The following is a 23,246-nucleotide window of genomic DNA, read 5'->3' as shown; positions in this document are numbered from 1 at the left end:
GTTCTGGTTATACCTTGAAAAACATAGGCACCTAACCTTGTGAACTCAGACCGTTTGTATGTTTTATTGAAGAAGGCCAGGGTGGCAAACCCTTCCACAATTTAAAAACAAACAATTCAAAAGTCTAGAATTGTTAAAAAAATTAATTTCCTAAAGTGATCTCAGGATTGCCAAGAACAGTAGTCTTCAGAGGTTCTGCTGCTGTAAAAGAAGTTAATAGAGGTTTTTCCTTTCCTCACTTGCAATGCTAGAACTGGTCATCCAGTTAAATTTATTTTGCAATAGGGGCCACAGCTTGAGTTTGGCCGGAATCTATCTGGTGAAATGAGACCTTGCCATAGTGACTCATGCACTGATTACATCCACACTGAATTAGAATGATGCTCTCCATGTGTGGTTACCTTTCAGTTAAGAAAATTTTATTGGTACAGAATGCAGCAGCAATAATGCTTGTGGGAGCCAATTCTGTACTTCCTGCCAGTTTCGTTTCCAGGTCCATTTAAAGTTTCAGTTTTGAACTTTTAAAGCCCTCAGAGTTCTGAGATCATGTTATCTGAAGGACCAACTACACCCCTATGAGACTGCCAGGCATTCAGATCAACCTACAAAGTCCTGCTGTGTGACCTGTCAAAATGTTAAGACAGGTAGCAGGGAAGCCCTCCCTGTAAACTTTGCATTTCTCTCTCCATTTTATTTTCTGTTGTACTTAGACCAGTTCAGAATCATGGACAATATCTCTCGCTGGTTCTTGGTCATGATGGCGATACAGAATAGCAGTGGAATCTTGTTCACTGGGGCAAATGGCGCACTGCCATACCAACCTGTCTGCCTTCCTCCATAACAAGCAGTCCACTGGATGGCGGTGACTGTCCCCTCCTCTTGATTCTCATGTTGCTATTGTGGAATTCAGAACAGAAGATGGAGACAAGACTAGAATTAGTCGGCTTTGGCTTCACCTGCCTCCATTCCTCCCTAGCAATCCCAATGAGCATCAGCCACCACTGTGGAATAATATTTTGCACAAAATTGCCTCCAAATTTGCCACAGATGTAGGATAATATAGCAAGAGAGGATTATCAACTCTAAGCCATGTTTGTAAACTGTACTGTGCAAAGTACAGGTGGACCTCTGGTCTGATGCAACTAGGGTATTTTTGTTTTCATAAATCATAGGAAGAACTTGGGACAACTGCTGCACCACCACTGGGGAAGGGAGCTGTAACAAACTACTCCATTTACTGCCTTATTAACATATTCATGTAGATGGAAAAGAATGAAAGCATGGATGTCCCTTTCAAAGCCACTTCAGATGCCTGAAGAAAGGGAAAGGGGCCTCCATCTACTTTGCAGCCATTTATTGTTCAGTTCTGTGTTGGAACTACAACATTTTGTCTGTGGTTTATGGTGAAATGTTATTAGTAGAAGGCTGCTACAGCATTCTAAAACCTTGTCCTGTCTAACATGATCAGCTCTCTACCAAAGGCAACAGTACTAGATAATCTGTGTACTTGAATATTGTGGATTTTATTATGCCTCTGGGATTGTTGCCTATATGCTGGATAGCAAAATGTAGAGCCATCATTACTAATTAAAAGAGATTTAACAGGGCTCATCTAACAGAAAGAAAAGTTAAAAGAAAATGCACTGATTCATTTAGGCTAGCTCACATAATGGCTCTTAATAAATAATGCTTAGAATATAAAGGAGAAACAAATGCTGTCTTACAACACAGAATGAGGCCATAGAAGAGCATCAAGCCTACACATCAGTATCACCTCCTAATTTGCTTAGACAGAAGGCATGATGCCTGACTACCCCAGTACAGAGCAAAAGAAAAGGTACATTACACCGGTTATTTAGTACTCTGGCTTGGGTAATGACAGTTCCTGCTGTGTAATTTCTCTCTGATGCCAAAGTGCATTAACTGAGACTAGAGGGGAGAGAATTGCTGCTTATAAAACATAAGGGACAGAGTTTATAGGCACTAAAGCAATTCAACTGTTTTGCAGTCAGTGGTCAGCATAACTCTATGATCCAGACTGCTAGAGTCAGGCTAGGTAGAATGAATTCAATCCCTGTTATCTGCCCAATTGTTAAAGTGTTTGATATTTTATATATATAAAAAAATCTAATGTCAAAAAAGCCTTAGCTCTTCTTCCCATGGGAGCCTCAGAGCAATAAGCTGCAGCCTTAAATCTACAGTAGGGAGTAGGAAAGAAGAGATGCAGACCTGCCAATTTCCCCCTAAGCAAGAAACTCAGTTTTACAGCAAGCTGTTTGCCTAGCATTTGGAAAACCTATCTCTGTTCTGGACAGTTTTGCCTTCACTCAACTTTTCTAAACACTATTATTAGGAAGCAATGCAAACTTTTAAAGTACTACATTCAGAGTGGGGGGGGTAAAGTGTTTTGCAAGACAGATTCCCTGCAAACTGGTCAAATATAAGGCCTGGGGGAAAATGAGCTACAATATTTATCAGCATCTTTTGCAAGTTAAAATGGCTTCTTGAACAAGATATATATACCATTGTTACTCTAAACACCACCTGGATCCAGCTGACTGGAAATGGTTAATACGGTATGTAGGTTTACTTTGGTTCTCTTTAACCTTTAAATAGGCGAAGCACAAAAGGATATAGGCGATGGTTGTTATGTAGATAGCACAAGTTAAACCAAACAGTTGGCTTCCTCATAAAAGGAAAATGTCAGCATGCAACAAAACATCCAGTAGCTATGTGGCAGTTGCTTAATTCACTCTAAAAACTCCAGCAGAATCTCTTTCTAGACAATAGCCAAAATAATAAAGTTATCTATAATAGTTGGAAGATATTTCATACATATAAACAATCACTATTACTCTGCTTGACATAAAATGCTGAATATCAAAAATATCACTCTCATTAAGATGATAATGTAGGCAAGACGCCACCAACAGAATTGTAAAGTACTTTTATTTGTTGGCGGCAAAAAATAAAATAGGCATATAGGAAAGAGAATTCCTGAATGCTAACATCCAGGTTTGGGGCAAAAACCCCAGCAGAGGTTTAAAAATCACCACATATGCATAATATTAAAGTGTGGAAATACAGGCTGCTAGACCTTTAAAATATATCCTTGTGAGTTTCAAAACTTCCCTCTTCCCTTAGCATAGAAAAGACACACATTTGGTTAAGTTAAAAATGGTTTACTTACAAACTCCCCACGGGTCAGGTTCGTGTGCTTTTCCATACAGCAGTCAGAAAAGGTTGCAGACAGTAAAACTTGGTTTAGTTACATTGGCGAAAGTTCCTAAATTATTGATATATGAACTCAAGAAAGTTAGAGCCATGAAATCTGAGCTTGGAACAACCAGCTTGGATCTCTTTACATCCTGAGCATCTTGGGTAGAGTGATGGAACAAAGGCTTGATAAGCTAGTCCCTCCCAAGTTTCAAGAAGCATGGCAGGAGAGCTTACTCTGGTTTTAACCCCTTCATGCATTATTGGTACTACTTATGAAGTGGCCTTTCATTTAACATCTTTTTTAAAAAGGTAAATTCCAATTATTAGAGGAAAATCCACAAGTGTTCTCCAAGCTTACCTGTAGCAAAGTTCTTGTGCTCATGAGATGTATTGAACATTGCACAAGCACAAGTTAAGGTAGCTCATTTGATCTCCCTTTCCTTCTCCCCACCCCCCACAAAAAGTCTCTCTAGATACTCAGCAGGACCTACCAAACATTGTGGGCTGTGTTATCCAGAACAGGGTGGAGGTGAATCACCAGGTATTGGGCAGAAGAATCTTGTGCAAGATTTCCCTACCTGCTTTGGGACAATTATGCCCTCCCACTGCAGGCCCAGACAATTTAGCCCACAGCATATCCCATGGGTATATGGGGGACAAAAGAAAGGAAGAGAACTGTCCCATTGCACAAAATGTTCTCTGCAGCTGGAAACAACTCCGTATCAAACTGCCAAAGGAAGTGATGCTTAAAATGCACTCCAGGTGGTCCAGATAAGGACTATACATCTTTTTGGAGCTGCAAATTTAAAAAATATAATTCACTGAAATATCTATATAGCTACTATGTAGAAAATGCTTACAGAATCAGGTTGCTAATAACCAACATAGTGTAGCCTTTATAGAAGAAACCATGTTCCCTTGGCTGCCTGCAGCTCTCCACACCGCTCAAGGGTTCCCCAAACCCCAAGAGCAAAATAAAAGTTAGGATCCAAGCTAATGAGTCAAAATGACTCAGAATAAGATGAGAGAACTATTGGTTGGTAGCTCAGTCATATCATGCAGTGAGTATCTGAGCCGAATTAGAGCATGCAAAGACACCATAGGGTCACGATTTTGAACACTGCATATGATGCCTAATAAATAATACAAGATAATATAGCCTGTCGGTCATACACAAGAGAAGACACAGCAGGCAACAGAAAGTGATTCTGTGGAAAAGCAAGAATGAGCAATCTTTCAAGTTACTCGGAATATTTGGTTAGGCAAAATGGTAGCCATTTGCGGAATGAGATTATTGTGCAATGCATGAACAATATTCCTTTTCAAAAGAAACTTGTGTTCCCTGATGGTGTTACAAACCTCTACAAAAGAACAAACAAAAGAACCAACACAGCAACCTTTGTATGCACTGATACCTTTGAGGTTTTCTGGGAGGAAAATGAGACAACAGAAATGAAATGCTGACCACTGGGATAAATTTTTAATAAAATTTCTTCAATATACAACTGTTTATTCACATTTCTGAAAAAGTGACAGTGAGGTACAAACAAGCCCATTTCATTTCTCAGAGTAATGTCTATTTTAAGTGTTTGCATTGAAGTGCAAAAGGCACATTTTTGGAGAAATCTGTAATTGTAATGTTATAGTTTTAATTAATACTGCTGGCATGTGCCTTTCACGGACGTTTTGCTTAGCAGAGAATGCATAGTGGAAAGAAACAGCAAAGGGGACTTTTGCTGTAACACAAGGGTGGGGAATCTGTGGCCTTTGAGATGTGACAGGACTCCAGTTCCCATCAGGCCCAGCCAATGCAGCCAGTGGTCACAAATGCTGAGGGTTGGGAGTCCAACAACAGCTGTAGGGGCCCATGTTCCCCACCCCTGGTGAAACAGAGTAGAGTGTTAGCAAAACCATTCTGCTTTGCAACAATACAAAGCCCATTACATTTCAGATTAAATAAACTAACTGTACATTTCTCTTTGAGCATTTCAAAACAAACCCAGAAGTGTAAAAACAAAAATATATGCTAATTCATAACAGCATTCAAAGGGTAACAATAGTTTTATTTTCCAACTGTACAAACTTATAAATATGGAACAATATAAATAAAGCAGGCAATCTATGGAAGAGAACCACAAATCCCTTTTTGAGCAAGGCACTGATTCAATGGTTGCAACATCTACAAGCATTAAGGTGGGTCACTGAATTCCCAGATTATTGCCTTCATTATCCTGAGTCAGCTTTTCCAATAAGCTTAAAACAACTTCCGTTCTTTCTAGCAGAGTCAGGTTTTTATTTGCTGCTGATCGCAAGAGAAGTGAATAAACATTCTTATTGGTCTTAAGAATTTCTTCTTCTTCACTGTTACCTCTGGAAGAAAGGGGGGAACTAGGTTAATCTAGTACTTGATGCATAAACAAAGTCTGCAGATAATGGCTTGGCTCCAACAGAGCAATAATGTGTGTGAGATGCACATTTGTGCAAAGAGAAGATCCCCTGATTTACACATATTCGCCCTGCCAAATGAAGCCTCTTGTGTCACATCCTTTACCCTAGGAGCAGCTGTCTTTGGGGTGGCAGAACTCTGCTTGCAGTATGTTGGATCAAAACCTATCCACTTAGACTTTTACCACTACCACATCCTCCTTAATCATGCGGACACAAGGGGCCTATTAGCATATTCTTTCCCTTACCTCTATCATAGGAAAATAGGTTTAAGTGCAAGGGAAGATCCTGTACTATAAGCAAATAGAGGGGAATTTAGCTGAGCAGTAACCCTTGGGAGACAGCAGGACCACAATTCATCCTCCTTCCACCTGGAGCAAATACCATTTATCCTGTTTTTCATGTTCTCATCAGTGCAACTCAAAAGTGTGCAACACTTACACTTTCCGAGTACTAATGGAATCTCACTTTTGTCACGGTTGAATCTTTCCATTTATTACATTCTCCTTTAATGGCAACTTATTTTTCAACTACTTGGGTTCACCACAATAGCTCATTGTATGCACCAGCCTCTGTGTACCTCTACATTAATACTTTTTAGAAAAACCTTTCTCTTTCATCATGCTTCATCACAATGCTAATTGTCAGAGGAACTCAGGTGTGTTGAATAAGCTTAGATCTTTTGCTTTTGTTAGTGCAAGTTCTCCATCTCTTTTTAGACACTAATAAAATGTGCTCAAAAATGAACAACTGCCACAGCTGGCATTATCCAGAACTATACAGAGAAAGCATTGCCACTGGAAATACTTTGATCCAAGAAAGCAAGAAGCAATTAAATTCCTAACATTTGGCAAATAGAATTGACAGCTTTATTTATTATGCAGACAAACCAGTTAGTAAATTTAAAATTCCAATAAATTCTATTAGAATATCCAGAACTAAGTATTTATTTTAATAAGTGTTTTAAAACTGTTTCATTGCCAAACAGCAAAGTTATTTTATAATTGAGAGAGCAGCTATTTTATCCATGCATTGCTCTATTATAGATGGTTTATGCATTGATATTCCACTGATGCATTCCAAATGATACATAAAGCTGGTTAGTAGTTCCCACTATCTAAGCCTCCTAGCTAAACACCCCATTCTGGAGATACCACTCTCCCCCCCCACCCCAATTTGTCTGCAGTTACATTCTCATAGTTAAAAGCTTCAGGTATTCCAAACATTTAGCAGCAGGGGAGAAAACACAATCAAATGTCTGACGAGGCTTACCTCTTTACACCCCTGATCTTTCACTACAGAATTATTAACTCAAAGGGGCCATTAGAAGCCTCACAATGGAGTTGAAAGTGACCTTAGCTCTCTAAGCCAATTTAACTTTCTGAGCACACATTCAACATGGCACAGTGACTATATATACCAATGCGTTTTGTCCTTTATAGCAATTCTGTTCTACTTCCCTTTTGTGTCCTCTTTTCTATTAGGGATGCCTCTCTTTTATCAACTGACTAAAAACATGCTGTAATGATCACATCGTGACTTTGTGATTCAACTGTGGAGGAGCACACAATCACACACAGCACCTTAGAATTATGCTTTATACAGTGTCTGTTCAGCTGCAAATCAGTAACTCCTGAGTGATTGTGTGCATGTGTGAACTGGATCACCACATTCAATATTAAGCTAATTCCCCTACAAAATGCCTAACAACTCAAGCATACGAGCCACAGTATTACTAGCTGGTAATATCCCAGCACCGACACATAGGTAAAAGGTAAAGGACCCCTGGACGGTTAAGTCCTCTCAAAGGCGACTCTGGGGTTGCAGCGCTTCATCTTACTTTCAGGCCGAGGCAGCGTTTGTCTGCAGACAGTTTTTCCGGGTCATGTGGCCAGCATGACTAAGCTGCCTCTGGCGCAATGGAACACTGAAACCAGAGCAGCGCATGGAAACACTGTTTACCTTCCCACCAGAGCGGTATTTATTTACGCACTGGCATTCTTTCGAACTGCTAGGTTGGCAGGAGCTGGGACTGCGCAACAGGAGCTCACCCCGTTGCATGGATTCGAACCACTGACCTTCCAATCGGCAAGCCCAAGAGGCTCAGTGGTTTAGACCACAATGCCACCTGCGTCCGACACATAACCACAAGTGGTGACCATACACTCAGATCCAACCATAATCCCAGGGAGCAGCAGTCCCTGGCAGCCGTAATATTACTACAGTGGCCCTTGCTCTTGTTGATATATAGGGATACTATACAACAGCATCATTTATCATTACTTATTGAACTTTAATTAGTTCTTTTTTTACAAGAAGTAAGCATAAACAAACATAAAACTAAAATAGAGTAAGATCTAAAAACTCATTTGTATTTATAAAAAGGCAGGACTATGACATCATACCCACTGAAGGAGACTGAAGATGATAAAATGTCAGTTAATAAAGGATAATTATAGCATGCAGGCAAAACCTATCCTTTGAGCAGTATTCTCTGTGGCTACTTTTGGATGAGACTTAATTGTCCGGCTCTATTTCAACCAGGGTTTAGACATGAGTTCTGCACTAACACTGGCTTGGTTGCCCTGCATGACAAGCTTTGCCAGGAAAAAACGGGTGTGACCCTGTTGAAAATTGTGCTAGTGATCATGCTGTTGTTGTATATTTGTGTCTATAAATAAATACATGGTAATAATAAATGACAACATTATGAGGTTGAGGAAACTGAGCACGGATATGGCAGAAGTACAATTCTGATGCGGCTCCAGCTACAATGAAATGGCTACAGCACCCTTCTGCTGTCATTTTTGGAAAGCTTGAAAAATTAATATTTAAAAATGATGTAGCTGGGATTGATGCGCCCAGGCTTTAGAAAAAGCTAAAGAGAATTACTAGTAATTCAAAGAATAGAATACACAAAAATCTAAATATTTTTCCATGACATTATTAGCCTTTCCAAATCTGCACAATATACTACACCATGAACAATTACAAGTGCTAACATATTATATAGTAAACGAGCTACTCTGGGGGGGAAAAACCCTACGTTTTGGCCTTCTGTATTTATACTGCCACCTTGTGGAGACTCAGAATTCTAATACAAAAACTGAAAAAAGAGAAGCACAGCAAACACTCTGCTATTGCTCTGTCCTATCGTGTATTGATCATCTTGCCCCATGAAGCTTCTTTACACTTGGAATACTGTAGTTGCTATACTATATTTAGCACACATGCCAACACAACTTCAGAGCTTTCTAAGTTAACAATTCCATGTGGATAGATTTGTAAGTGACTGGCACTCCAAGTTACTCTTGCAATTTCCTTGCACAAATAAAAATCAAAACCCAATTTTATTTTTGCCTAGCTCTATGAACATAATATAATCTTAAAGCTGGGAAAAACAACAGATATTTTGTACTATCTACCAGCTCTTACATACAGAGTGAGCTTTACCTCACAGCAACAGCATGCGTTTTATTTACTCTCTTTTCCTCCCTCCTCCTCCTGAGCTGCAGGCTTATTGTAAGTGCAGGTAAACAGAGATTGCTTGATCCTTGTAGGCACCATAAGCAATGGTAATGCCTTTCCTACAGAAACATCAATGCCAATTCTTCTCTATTCCCAACTGAATACATGGTATCACCACGAAAGGCTGATACACAAAACATTTTCCCAAATACGCCAAACATAAAATTAATACAATACACCAGGCGTGTCCTACAGGTCGATCACGATATATACTGGATGATTGTGGGATGTCTGAGTTAGCTCCTGGTCTGCCTTTGGACCCTCACCAATGTAGCAAAGGGGGGCGGAGCTCAACAGCTTTGGCTCCCTAAAAAACAACTTTGGTCAATCCATTGGGTAGATCACTGGCAGTTTTTTTATAGTGGGAATAGATTGCAGTCTCTTGGAAGCTGGACAGCCCTGCAATACACAACAGGCTTAAAAGGCAAAACAAAGTTCTTGGCTAGATGTCAATATGCTCTTCAAGGAATGAATCTTTTACACATCATTCTACAGGGTTGTGCAAGAAATGAACAAAAAACTAAATCCCCAAATGGGTCTGTTTATGTAGTACTACTACAAACCTCATCTGCTATAGCACTGAGTGAACTCTGCAGAACAATGCTATTGCTATTCTCTTTCTGTAAATGATATAGTTTGGATCCAAAGCGCAATAAAAAACAATTCATGCAAAGCAAAGAAGTTAAGAGAAATAGTACCATATACTGACTTACCCAACTTTCCTTTTAGTTGATGTAAGCAGTTTGATGGACTGAAGAAGGAGGAAAGACAATCGAGACTCAAATATACCAAGGAGTTTTACAATTTCCTCCTTATTGAGGCTAGTGGATGAGTCTTCAGCAGGCACACTTTCCACATTGCTTTTGTTATCCTCAAGTCTCTAAACAGAAAGGACAAAAAACCACTGTGAGCTGCTTTGGGGAACATCTTTGGTTTTGAAAAGTAGTATACAGATTTACTCAAACAAACAAACAAACAAACAAACAAAGAGTTAAGTATCAGCACACGTATGTAATTATGTAATTACAGTGGTGCCCCGCAAGACGAAATTAATTCGTTCCGCAATTTTTGTCGTCTAGCGAATTTTTCGTCTTGCGAAGCACGAAATCCCATAGGAATGCATTGAAAATCAATTAATGTGTTCCTATGGTCAAAAAAAGTCCAAACAAAGCCAAATTTGGTACAACAACAGTTTATTAACTGCTCTTTAAAGTCACACATACTGTAAAGAGCAGTTCAAAAATTTAAGGGAAAATACATTAACTTTATAAACAAAACATGTCTTTGTTTTTAGTCAAAGAAAAAAAGTCGCGAGACGTTTTCGTCTTGCGAAGCAAGCCCATAGGGAAAATTCGTCTTGCGAGGCAAATCGCGAACGGAAAAAACTTTCGTCTAGCGAGTTTTTTGTATTGCGAGGCATTCGTCTTGCGGGGCACCACTGTATAGGGAAATTTTTTAAAAGCTGCTGGGGGGTATTTAAAAATACAGACATTAAGTATAACACAACCATTCAAACACATATATTTTACTCAATTCTAAACCAGTGTAAATAATCATGTAACATGACAGAACCACAAACATCTAAATAATAATAATACAGTGGTGCCTCGCAAGACGAAATTAATTCGTTCCGCGAGTTTTTTCGTCTAGCGAATTTTTCGCCTTGCGAAGCACGGTGTCGGAAAGGTTTTGGAAAAGCTTCAAAAATCACCAAAAACCTCAAAAAAGGCTACCACACCGTGTTCTATGAGTTGCTCCTCGAAGTCAAGTCGCAACTGTATTAACGGTGTTAAGAAAAAGGAAACAAACTTGCAAGACGTTTTCGTCTTGCGAAGCAAGCCCATAGGGAAATCCGTCTTGTGAAGCAGCTCAAAAACCGCAAAACCCTTTCGTCTAGCGAGTTTTTCGTCTTGCGAGGCACCACTGTAATAATAATAAGTAGTTTACCTGTTCAAATTCAGCAACAAGTTCCTTTCTGATGAGCTGAAACACAGACTGGGTCTTTATCATTATATCCAAAGCCCCAGACAAAGTCTTTAGTTTTCCAGCACTGCTATTTTGACCTAGAAGTAGATAAGAATGTTATTAATATACTAAGTACTTGTCAATTACCAAATTCTTTGTCTAATAATATTTTGAGTTTAAGACAAGTCCAGTGAACCAATTAGCAAATTCTGTTTCATCCCAGGGAACTGCTGTTCATCAGTTATTTTTGAAAAAAAAGTTTGGATAATATTTATTCAGAATAGAGCAACTGTTCAACTTACTTGCCATCTGAAATTCTGCAAATGCTACTCTTTCCAGCTGTACGCGAAGAAGCTCACATGGCACATCCTTCAGGAGGTGAAAAAACTTCACAGCTTTACTGTAATGAAGATCTACTAGTACTCTATGCTGTTTCCGCTGATGTTCATCACCAACCTTTAACAAAAAAAAATTGTTTAAAATTTGTTCAGGTGAATAAAAAGCATAGTTTTATGTATTATGGTAAAGCATATCCCCCCTTTAACAATGCTTACTACATAACTGCTTAAATATTTACAGAAAATACATATTTAGCAGGAAGCATATGAAATCAATTTCTCCTTGTGACTATTTTACAAGATTCTTTTTATAAAAATATACATGCTATTAAATATGTTTAGAAACCTACTGGATGTAGTAACATCTTCCTGCCAGAGTACCACACAATGAGGCTACTGCTGATGTATCAAGGCTAGCATAATTACTGAGAATAAAAGAAGTTTACCAACTACTAGAAAAACCAATAGTGTCATGCAGACATTGATGTGGCCATAAATCAATCATAAATCAACAAGTCAGAAATTCACACTTTAAAAAATGTAACAAACCTATGCTTAAAAAATAAAACACTATGCCCCTCTGTTTACATGAGAGATATATACTAACCAATATATATTAAGTGTGCACCATCAGAGACACATTATTGTAGGTTCTCTTTGGACAAATACCTGGTTTCTCAAACAGCTATGATACATGGAAGCCAGCCTGTGGTGAACTGTAGCTGCCCGGTACTGGCAAAGGGGCTGCCGTGCAGACACTGTGTCAACATCACAATATTTCAAGGATTTCATCATTGACTCACTAACTTCTTTTTCTATCTAACACACAAAGGAAAAAGCTTTCAAAATTTGTAATTTGTAATACCTTGCAATACATGAATTTCTCAAAATAGAGTATTTGGCATTATTTATTTTCATGAATAAGAAAAATTAAGAAATACTGCTCCTACGCCCATAACATTTATACAGGGAAGACAGGTGAACTAATGTCAGTGTACTGGAAGAAGCAAAGATCACCAGTGTAGAAACAATGATTCTTCAACATCAACTTCACTGGACTGATCATGCTGTTCGGATGCCTGATTATCATTTTCCAAAGCAACTACTCCATTCCCAACTTAAGAATGGAAAACAAAATGCCGGTAGACAACAAAAGAAGTTTAAAGATGCTCTCAAGGCAAATCTTAAAAAATGCAGTATAAGCACAGATAATTGGGAAACACTGGCCTGCGAGTGCTCCAATTGGAGAATAGCCTCTACCAAAGGCGTCATGGACTTTGAAGAAGCACAAACTCAGGACGAAAGGGAAAAACATGCTAAGAGGAAGGCAAATCTTCGCAGTGATCAACTCCTGCCTGGGAACCTATGTCTCCACTGTGGAAGGATGCGTGGATCCAGAATTGGCCTCTACAGTCACGGACACACTGTTAAGACCAAATTCATGATAGACAATCTTACTCGGCTACGAGAGATCATCAAAGAATAATTAACATGTGTACAACACTATGCAGGATGCCACAATCTACCATTGATCTGTCATCATAGATACATATGGCTGCTACCAGAGTGTGGGCTTCAGAAAGGACAGGGATGCATGCAATAGTATTTGCTCAAGGTAAGTAAAAAGCCTATATAGCTAAGAAATAAACCATTCTTGCAGCAATCATCATCATGATCACCTAATTTTTCTAATGATGGTTCAAATGCTATGCAGTGGTACCTTGGGTTACATACACTTCAGGTTACAGACTCCGCTAACTGAGAAATAGTACCTCGGGTTCAGAACTTTGCTTCAGGATGAGAACAGAAATTGTGCTCCGGGAGCAGGAGGCCCCATTAGCTAAAGTGGTCTTCAGGTTAAGAACAGTTTCAGGTTAAGAACAGACCTCCAGAACGAATTAAGTACTTAACCCGAGGTACCACTGTATTCAACATGGATCTGAGTCACTCTTCCTTTTTTCTATTTTAAGTGCTACAGGAATGGTTAGTTCTTAAAACACACACACACACACACACACACACACACACACAGAGTTACCTGTTCTTGAGCCTTTCTGGATAAGGGAGCATAATCTTGCAGCAGAGTTGCCATAGTAAAGTAGGTGGTAGACAGCTCCCAGTTGACAGAATCCCAAACAGCAGGATGAACTTCCCTTTCACCCAGGGACCTCAAGGCCTTCAGATAGTAGTCAACAGCCTACAGATTTCAATCATTGCATAGTAAAATAAGTTGTTGACAGGCTTGTATTCATTACTAATATTTACGTCAAGACGCATAGTAGGTACTGAATACTTATTGATTCTGAATACAGGGTGTCTGCAATAATTGAACAGCATATGACCTATTATTAAACATAATTATCACTCTAGTATTTTAGCCCCTCTGGCAGCGTGTACACTGATAAGTGAACATTTTCACTGCTAATTTGAATATTCTCCATACATTATCCAATGAACTCAATTGCAATCTGAACCTCCTATACTCCAATGCTGTACCTTTTATAAAAGTAAAAACAACTCTGTGAGAAGTACATGTCCACTAACCATGGTCTCTATTGTTCCCCTCAGTATCAAGGGTTTGATTCTAAACAAGAAAGTTTTGATTAACTTGGTGAGACCATGTCGGTTCAGAATATTTACTTGCCTATTTACACTAGCAGATTACTCAAATAAGTATTAAGTAACATCAGATAAGAGTACCCACAGATGTTTTAGCTGCATCTTTCATGAGGAAGGCTACAGGGCATGCAAAAAAGCACAACCAAAAAAGCTAAGAATGTACGAGCCTTGCTGGATTAGACCCCAAAGTCTTATCTAGTCCAACAATGCATTCTCATGGATGCCTTAGGAAAGCAGGGCATGAACATAATAGCCGCCTCTCATTACAACTGAGCTGCCACTGAGAGTTCTGTAAGATCCTTAACTGACATCACATTATTCTCATGAGTAGACCGATTAGACAAGCAGTAACTTGTAGAAATGAGCCAGTGGAAAAGGAATATGAAATGGATCTTCAGAGTGAAGATATTTAAAAGCTTATTTCATCCCTATTCTAGTACAGTGGTACCTCGGGTTACATACGCTTCAGGTTACATACACTTCAGGTTACAGACTCCGCTAACCCAGAAATAGTACTTCAGGTTAAGAACTTTGCTTCAGGAACAGAACAGAAATCGTGCTCCGGCGGCATGGCAGCAGCAGGAGGCCCCATTAGCTAAAGTGGTGCTTCAGGTTAAGAACAGTTTCAGGTTAAGAACGGACCTCCGGAACAAATTAAGTACTTAACCTGAGGTACCAATGCAAACATTTCTTATATTTTTGGAACTAAACTTACATAGACATATAATCTAAATCCAAGGCAGAAATACTCAATAAATATTCATTTCAAAAAGGCAACATAGGATTTCTGTATGTCTAGGCATCCACTAATCACAGTAGAGACCTACTCTTCCATCTAGGAATTGCAATCAGCTTAAGATGATTGGGGTGGTTGTTACCTTATTATAATAAAGAGCCTCTTCATGGGAAAATTCTCTTTTGAAGTCTACTGCAGCAGCACAGTGAGCATGAGCACAAATCCGCATTAATCTTCCCATGTTACACAAGAGAAGAGCAGCATTGGTTGCATCATCAATGGATTCAAAGTTTTGAATCCCTTTTTCGAAACAAGAGAAGCTTTTCTTCCAAAGTTGCTGTTCTGCTGCAGATACAGTTTTGTTCTCTAGAACAGCAGAAAGAGAAAGAGGTACATTTTAAGAAATCAGTAGTATGTGTACTTCCATGGATTAGCTATTTTAATGCCATTCTGAAATTTAAGTACAGTTTTTCTTCTCAGAAATATGGCTTCCAAGATGGCTGCCAGCGAGAACTGTATTATCTTATTTATAGTGGCTCAAAAAGTGCTACATTAAAGGACCTAAATGTAATTTTATAGAACCCATAAGGACAATTACCTCCAGAAAGGGAAGGTGTATCCAAAGAGAATATTTCACCAACTACTCCAGCATTGAAAAACATTGAAAAACAAAGTGATCTTAGTCCCCCCCACTATAAATAATTATATTCAAATTTAGCAAAATCCTGTTGAAGAAACTAGTGTTCAACAGGGAAATCAATTTTAAATCTTCTTCTTTATTAAATTTGTATACTGACCTTTATCCAAAGGTTCACAGCATACAAATACAAAATGAGAATACAAAATACATAATAAAACAAAAGCAAACCAATAACCCCACCTCCCACAAACACACCAAAACGCCTACAGAATGCTTAATCAGCCAAAGGCCTGGTTATAAAGAAACATTTAGCCTATATGATTTTCTATGAGAATCTTCCCTATGGTACATATTCTCTTCTACCTTTTCTGCACAGTAGACCTGAAAACACTATTGGTCATATTTATGGCATACAGACTGGAAAAAAACAAAACAAAATCTAGGCCTCTAGCTTATATGTCAGCACTAATTTAGAGAGAAAAAATGTTTCAAATCCTTATCTTCAATTAATTCCAAGTGTTAGTGCCAAGCAATTGTACAGGCCAGAGCAGATGTAATACAGCCTGTCCCTTACCTATGAAGGGATGGCACAAGGCTGCAGGGCCACACACTGCATCTGTTTACCCCACCCCACAGCAAAAAAGTTCAAATTTGTCAGTTTTTAAATAAATTACTATGAGTAACCTAAACATTAGTAATGATTACCCACTAATGCAAGTTCTGTATTAAGCTAGATTTGAACACAGCTTGGCATTCAAGGAAAGTGTCAGGGGAGGAGGGGGAGGAGATCCAATCCCCTGTTCCCAATCATTTTGCTGTGGTTGGCAATGGTTATGTTAAGTCTGTACCAGTCCCTTGTGATGGAAGTGGTTCCATCTCCACTGCAGGGCTTTTGTCTCAATTAACTTTAGGATATATAGGGCAGTTTCCAAAAACTGAATTTACTTTGTACTGCACAATAAACCATGATCTTCACTGTATCTTCCAATTCTAGTCTTCTTTCAGATCATTAAAAATCCTACATCTAACAAAAATTAAAACACCAGTAGAAAACACTCTCTCTCTCTCTCTCTCTCTCTCTGTGTGTGTGTGTGTGTAGATAAATAGAAAGAGATAAATATACTTGCCCCCTCTTTCACTCTGTAAAGCAGCAGCTTGGTTCATGTAAAATACTCCAATTTCATTTCGGATGTTACCCATTCTCTTCAGCACTTGTGTATATTGTTCTGGATTCTGCCCTTTTAAATTACTAAAAAGCAAAATTTCATTAGCTGCCTCATAGCATTTGCAGCTAATTGAAAGCTGGCATTCCAAATCTGTAGACAAGTCAGTAGCCCAAGAAAATACTAGAAGAGAAAATTAACACACCACTGTAAATTTTTGTTATATCGCTATTTCTAAAGAACCATAAAAGTGTATTCGAAACAATTGACAACAGCCACTCAAGAGATTATATCTGTGTATAAAGAACTTTACAGCTTTTAAAAGCTCTGCAAAATGAATGGTTTTGTTATAAAAATACTTTATATTGATTTAATTTTATGAATGCGAAAAAAACCTTTCGGTGGCCGTTTTCATTTTGAGTACTGTCTAGAACATTGCTGCACAAGTGTCTCAAGCATTCATTGCAAAGTGATACTATATGGTTAGAAATAAGAAAATTCTCTCTATGCCCTATTCTGGGTGAGTAGGTGTTCAGTTGTGGGGCAACACAGTTAAGCACTGCCCTTGTACAGAGGATTGCTACCCACTTCCCACTTCTTTACATGCAGAAAATGGGGCACGGTGACAAGGGCAGGACTAGCTCACCTGGCCCCATAACCCCCATTCCTCAAAGGAGTGGAGCAATTGTCTGAACCCTGCAGCTGTGAAGCCAACACCTGTACTCAGTAGTTTAAGCAGGGGACATCCAGAGAGTGGAAACTATCATTCCACAGGGACTTCAGCACTGTCTATATTTGTCTTGTATAGTTTTATCACCACTGTCTGTATTTAGATGCCATGGTAACTTACAGACCTTTAGCAAAAACTGCTGCCAATGGATGAAACCAACAAGGGTCTCCATCCTCTGCCAAGTGTGATACATTTTAAAGTTTATGCAAATATTATTTTGGTCCAGGGCATTTGTCATGTCTTTTAAGAAGACAGAGCAAGGGGAGAAGAAAGGATGGGATCAGCAGCATCTTGACCAAGAATGTTGACTCCACCTGCAAATACCTCTCTCCTATTTTGAACAGGACCTTCCAAAAACTATGCTACAAATATATACAACGCAACCTACAACTGTGTTGATGCCCCTTATGCTTTTACCTTTACCTTTTTGGTTCCACCTGTAGCCTTTGGTTTTAAACATAGCATTATTTTATGTATTGCTTTACAGATTGTTGTGTAGACCACTTTGGAATCCTGTACAGTGAAATATGGTGTATAAACATCAGGAGTAAATAAAGAACCAATTAGCTGAATACACTGTAATTCAGACGCTAAATCATTACCTTGGCAACTGGATTCTCTGTGAAGACTATGTAGTATTTCCTGATCTTCTTTTGTTTGATAGTTATACTCTTCAAGATATGCAGCTCTGTTGTTTGCATTCTGGGCCAGCATTAGTTGGATATCACCACAAAGAGTTAAACTCTGACAAAGAAACAGGAGTACTTCAGAAAGCATGTTGGTGCAGAGGCAGCAATATGTATCTAGTTGGAGGGAAGTAAGAAAGGAAGCCAGTGAACAGGATGCCTTTTTGATATGAAGCCACACAAAGAAACTGTGCACATGTACGATCTTTTCTGTGAACCGCCCTGAGACCTCCAGATATAGGATGGTATATAAATTCAATAAATCCTCCTCATCATCATCTTCTGGAAGCATTAATGTATGCATGCTTATTTATACAAGTTCAAACTTATCAACTTAGATTGCCAGTACCAAGCACAGCTGTGTTCTCAAATATTATGATAATGGCAACTGTACATTGGCTAGAGCAGGGGTTGTCAACCTGGTCCCTACCACCCACTAGTGGGTGTTTCAGGATTCTAGGTGGGCAGTAGGGGGTTCTGCAGCACAAGCTGAATCCTCCTTCCATCGAGCACTGGTGGGAGTTAAGGAAATTTTACCATCAAGAAAGATGCATTAGTGGGCAGTAGGTATAAAAAAGTTGACTACCCCTGGGCTAGAGCAACATTACACACCCAGGTTCTGGGGCTATATCACCTCTTCTTTTCAGCTTTTTATTCAATGTGGTAAAATGCATCACATGTTCCTTGCAATTTCTCTAAGGACATATGAATTCAAAATACCGGAGTGTGAGGGAATGTGCTGGAAGTGTGCTTTTAAAAAAGGCTTTTTTAAAATTTCTTTTTATTGAATTTCACTTAAATAACCAAAAGAAAAAACAAAACAACAGTTACAGAAAAAAGAAAAGAAAAAAAAGAAAAAATATCCATACATAACACAAAAATAGCATCAATTTCTGTTACAGTTCCTTGTCTTACTCCTTGAATCTTTATATCTTTAGATATTTAGATCTTTCCTCTACACACCTATTGACCTCCTTCCCTCCCGATTTCGGGCTTCTTGATAAAAATTCTTTCTTTTTTCTGCAGCTAAGAGTTGTTAATGGTTTGCGCATCATAAGATTTATATCAGACCTGCTGTAGTTTTTAAGTTTCTATAGTTTCCTTCAATATATACCATAATTTTTTTCCAATCGCTAATAAACTTTGTATTTCTTTGGTTTCTAATTTTTTGCGTCATTTTTGCTAATTCAACATATTCAAATAATTTTGTTTGCCAATCTCTGACCGTTGGGGTATTTGGACTTTTCCAATTTTGTGCAATTAATATTCTAGCCGCTACTGACGAATATTGGAATAGTGTTTTATCTTCTTTTTTAATTTCATCCCCAATTATTCCTAATAGGAAGACCTCTGGTCTTTTAGGGAAAGTGTATTTAAATATTTTTTTTAACTCGTTATAAATCAGATCCCAAAATTTCTTCATTTCCTCGCAAGTCCACCACATATGGTAGAAATTGCCTTCTTTAATTTTACACTTCCAGCAGGCCTTATTTCCTGTTTTGTACATTTTTCCTAGTTTTGCTGGTGTGATGTACCACCTATACATCATCTTTTCTAAATTTTCTCTAAGCGTGACGCATGCCGTGAATTTCATTCCACAACTCCATAATTTCGACCACTTTTCATATTCTATATTGTATCTGTCAGGGAACTGACATCAGAGGGAAAGGAGGTGATAGGGCTCCCAGAGACTGGGAGAGACTCAACAGCCAAAGCAGGGACCAGCAGGGGGAGCGCGGGGTCTCTGGAGGAGGATCTCAGGGATACTGAGAGAGATGCAGCAGCGCAGGCAGGAAGCAGGGGGGAGAAAGGGGTGAGAGACACGTCCAGTGAAAATAGTGGGGAGGTGTCAGAAGCAATTGCAGGGAGACCCATGCTTCGTCGGAAGCTGTCACGTCGTGAGTCCAGGAGACGTGTTTCCGTTAAGGAACTTCTTTGTTGGAGGCGTTTCCGCAAACAGCCACTGTCGGACTCTAACAGTGACTAGAGCAGACATGTCTGAGGAGCTCTGTCACACACAGAGGTTTGTGGGGCCGCACAAACTCTGAAGGGGCACCATTTTAAGCACAAGCAGCTAATCATCCCCTAATAGCAGTCCGACAGTCTCTGTACGCTGCCTGTGCAGGAGAAAGCATCATGAGCGACCCAGCCGGAGCCGGAGGAGCAGGGGGAGGAGCTGATCCAAGCTTGGAAGAAAGATGCCGAGCATTGGAGGTCCAACTGGCGCTGCAGACGGCGAGGCTCGAGGAGAGGAGGGCTCAAGATGCAGACAAGAAGGGGAGAACCACTCAGTTCCCCAGAAAGGTACCAGGATTGGTGCAGAAGTTTGGGGGGGACCCCAAGGATTACCATGCCTTTAGGACTGAAATGCAATATGCCCTGAATGTCCAGTTTGATGAGTTCCCTGATGAGGAATCTCGAGTTGCTTTTGTAATTGGGCATCTTGAGAAGGGCGCGCGAGACTGGGTTCGACCCCTGATGGCAACGCACAACGATATCCTAAAGGACACTATGAAATTTTTTCGTGCAATGGATATCATGTTTTCCAGCGACATTGAGGAAGGGGCGGTGCGCAGACAGTTAATGGCTTGCAAGCAGGGAAGCAGATCTGTCCGTGAGTACTGGACTGAATTTACCATGCTGATTCACAGATTGGGGTGGGATTTATCGGCAGCACCCATTCAGATGCTATTTGAAGAAGGTCTTTCTTCAGCTGTGAAAGACGAGCTGGCCAGGAGCCCCAGGGCGGTGTCTATGGATCAGCTGACCAAATCTGCGCTGACCATTGGAGCGCGCCAGGAGGCAAGAGCCTTGGAGAGGCGGGAAGGGAGAGGGGAACGTTGGAAGGAGTTACGCATTCCAGACATTCCTGAGCCAGCTTTCCCGCCGGCAGAGCCGATGGAAATCGGAACAGCCCGCGCGCGCGCAGTTTCAAAGCCCAGTGAGGGGGCGAAGAAGGAGGGAAAGGGAGCCCGGAAATGCTATCTCTGCCAACAGCCAGGCCACTTTGCCAGAGTCTGCCCCCAGAGGAAGGAATGGCAAGGAATGGTGGGGGCTGTTGAGGGGGAAGAGCAGGGAGAAACGGAGCAGGTAAAAGCCAACGCCTGGTTGCCATCAGGGCACTGCAGCCAGGCCAAAGAGCAGTGAAAGTGCCCCTTCCCCAAGTGCCAGTGCCAGAAGCTCCTCGACCGGCTCTAGTGATTGAAGTGTCGCTAGAGCTGCAAAATGGACACCCCCTAAAAATAAAGGCACTGTTGGACTCAGGCAGCTCCTGCAATTTTATGAGCAAGGAGTTTGCTGCTGAACACCAGATACAGACTATCCCTTTAAGCAACCCCCTGCAGGTGACCACGATCGATGGCAGGGAACTGTTGGGAGGAGGAGTCAGCTTGCAGACCATCCCAATGATAATGAGGGTGGCAAGGCACACAGAACTGATAGCGTTTAATGTGGCCACCTTGGGAGGTGCTCCCATTATTTTGGGAATGAGCTGGCTAGCCCTACATGATCCGCTGGTGGGCTGGCATCAAAGAGTGGTTTCCTTCGGTTCCGCACATTGCTTAGAACACTGCAGGGGGGAAAAGGGGTCAGCAGGGGCCCAAGCCACCCTGGCAGGGACTGAAGTAGTGGAGAAGGGGAAGGTGCCACCACAGTATGCTGATCTCAGCGACGTGTTCAGCGAGAAGGAAGCTGACCAACTACCTCCGCATAGACCCTTTGATTGCCAGATCAATTTACTCCCTGGAGCACAGCTTCCTGTAGGCAAGTTGTATGCCATGTCAGACAGGGAAATGCAGGAGTTGCGAGCGTTCATTGACAAGAACCTGAAGAGGGGCTTCATCAGAGAGTCCAAGGCAGCGGGGGGTAGCCCAGTGTTTTTTGTGGACAAAAAAAACACGGACAAGCCGAGGCTGGTATGTGACTTTCGGGCCCTAAATGCAGTGACAGAGCCGGCGGCTTTTCCTATGCCCAGGATTGATGATATTTTGACCAGGGTGCGGAAGGGAAAGATTTTTACAAAGCTGGACCTAAGGGGGGCGTACAACCTGATACGTATAAGGAAAGGGGATGAATGGAAGACCACCATGTTCACCCCTTTGGGGGCATTTGAATACTTAGTTATGCCTTTTGGATTACAAACAGGCTCCGCGTGTTTTCAAGCTTTCATGAACCACGTACTGGGGCCTTTGCTCTACAAGAATTGCGTGGCCTTCTTAGATGACGTGTTGGTGTATTCGGAGAATGAGGAGCAACATGTGAGAGACGTCAGAGAAGTGTTGAGCAGGCTGCAAGCCAACCGACTGTGGGTGAAACTGGAGAAGTGTCAGTTTCATACCAAGGAGGTGGAATTCCTGGGGTACCGCTTGTCAGACAAAGGGTTGGCCATGGACCCCGGCAAGGTTCAAGCGGTGCTGGAATGGAAAACACCCAAGACCAAGAAGGATGTGCAGAGGTTCCTAGGGTTTGGAAACTTTTATCGTAAGTTCATCCGCAACTTCGCCCACCTGACGGCGCCCATCACGGACTGTCTCAGCAGCAAAAAGAAGTTTGTTTGGACGGGGGAGGCGGAGCGAGCGTTTGAGGAACTGAAAAGGGCCTTCGCCTCTGACGAACAACTTCTACATGTGGATTTACAAAAAAAGCTGAGGGTCGAAACAGACGCGTCGGACAGAGCCATAGGGGCGGTGCTTCTTCTGCAGCCGGGGAAGGAGGGGTCTGAGTGGCGACCGTGTGCCTTCTTTTCGCGGAAGCTGAACAAGTCTGAGAGGAACTACACGGTGTACGACCGGGAACTTCTTGCAATTTATGAGGCCTTCCGGAGATGGAGGCACCTACTAATTGGTGCACAACAGAAGGTGCAAGTGTGCACGGACCATAAGAATCTAGAGTATTGGAGAACTGCGCGAGTGCTCAACCAACGGCAGTTGAGATGGGCCCAGGAGTTCTCCAAATTTAACTTTGAGATTTGTTACGTACCAGGCCCGGAGAACGTTAGGGCGGACGCTCTCTCACGCAAACCTGAATATTTGGAGGGAGAGGGTGTACCCGAAGAGACCCATGTCATTCCCGAGGACCGCTGGGTGTGTGGGGCGGCATTGGTGGGGCAAAGGGAACTGGTAGAGGGAACGGGGCAGGATGTATACGCCCAGGACAAACTCAGGAGTCTTAGGAGGGAG

At 40.9% G+C, this 23,246-nt stretch overlaps 1 protein-coding gene across 6 annotated transcripts in view; it reads right to left on the bottom strand.

Moving 5' to 3' along the window:
- Positions 1 to 210: 210 nt before the first annotated feature.
- EDRF1 (erythroid differentiation regulatory factor 1) overlaps positions 211 to 23,246 on the bottom strand; it is a 43,000-nt gene continuing 19,964 nt past the window's right edge. For 3 of the 6 annotated variants that reach the window (XM_082222830.1, XM_082222831.1, XM_082222833.1), the window contains 9 exons: positions 17,986 to 18,186; positions 16,618 to 16,836; positions 14,993 to 15,216; positions 13,534 to 13,692; positions 12,165 to 12,314; positions 11,460 to 11,613; positions 11,140 to 11,255; positions 9,906 to 10,072; positions 4,673 to 5,589 (listed from right to left, as the gene is read on the bottom strand). In XM_082222830.1, coding sequence (XP_082078956.1) covers positions 5,418 to 5,589; positions 9,906 to 10,072; positions 11,140 to 11,255; positions 11,460 to 11,613; positions 12,165 to 12,314; positions 13,534 to 13,692; positions 14,993 to 15,216; positions 16,618 to 16,836; positions 17,986 to 18,186 — 1,562 coding nt within the window. In that variant the 3' untranslated portion in view covers positions 4,673 to 5,417. Of the gene's footprint in view, positions 895 to 4,672; positions 5,590 to 9,905; positions 10,073 to 11,139; positions 11,256 to 11,459; positions 11,614 to 12,164; positions 12,315 to 13,533; positions 13,693 to 14,992; positions 15,217 to 16,617; positions 16,837 to 17,985; positions 18,187 to 23,246 lie in introns of those variants that run through there. The other 3 variants (XM_082222832.1, XM_082222834.1, XR_014219897.1) reach the window with 3 other exon arrangements.

This window comes from Podarcis vaucheri (assembly GCF_965113315.1).
Source record: "Podarcis vaucheri genome assembly, chromosome: 5".
NCBI lineage: Eukaryota > Metazoa > Chordata > Lepidosauria > Squamata > Lacertidae > Podarcis > Podarcis vaucheri.
This window is presented reverse-complemented; position numbering and strand designations above follow the sequence as displayed.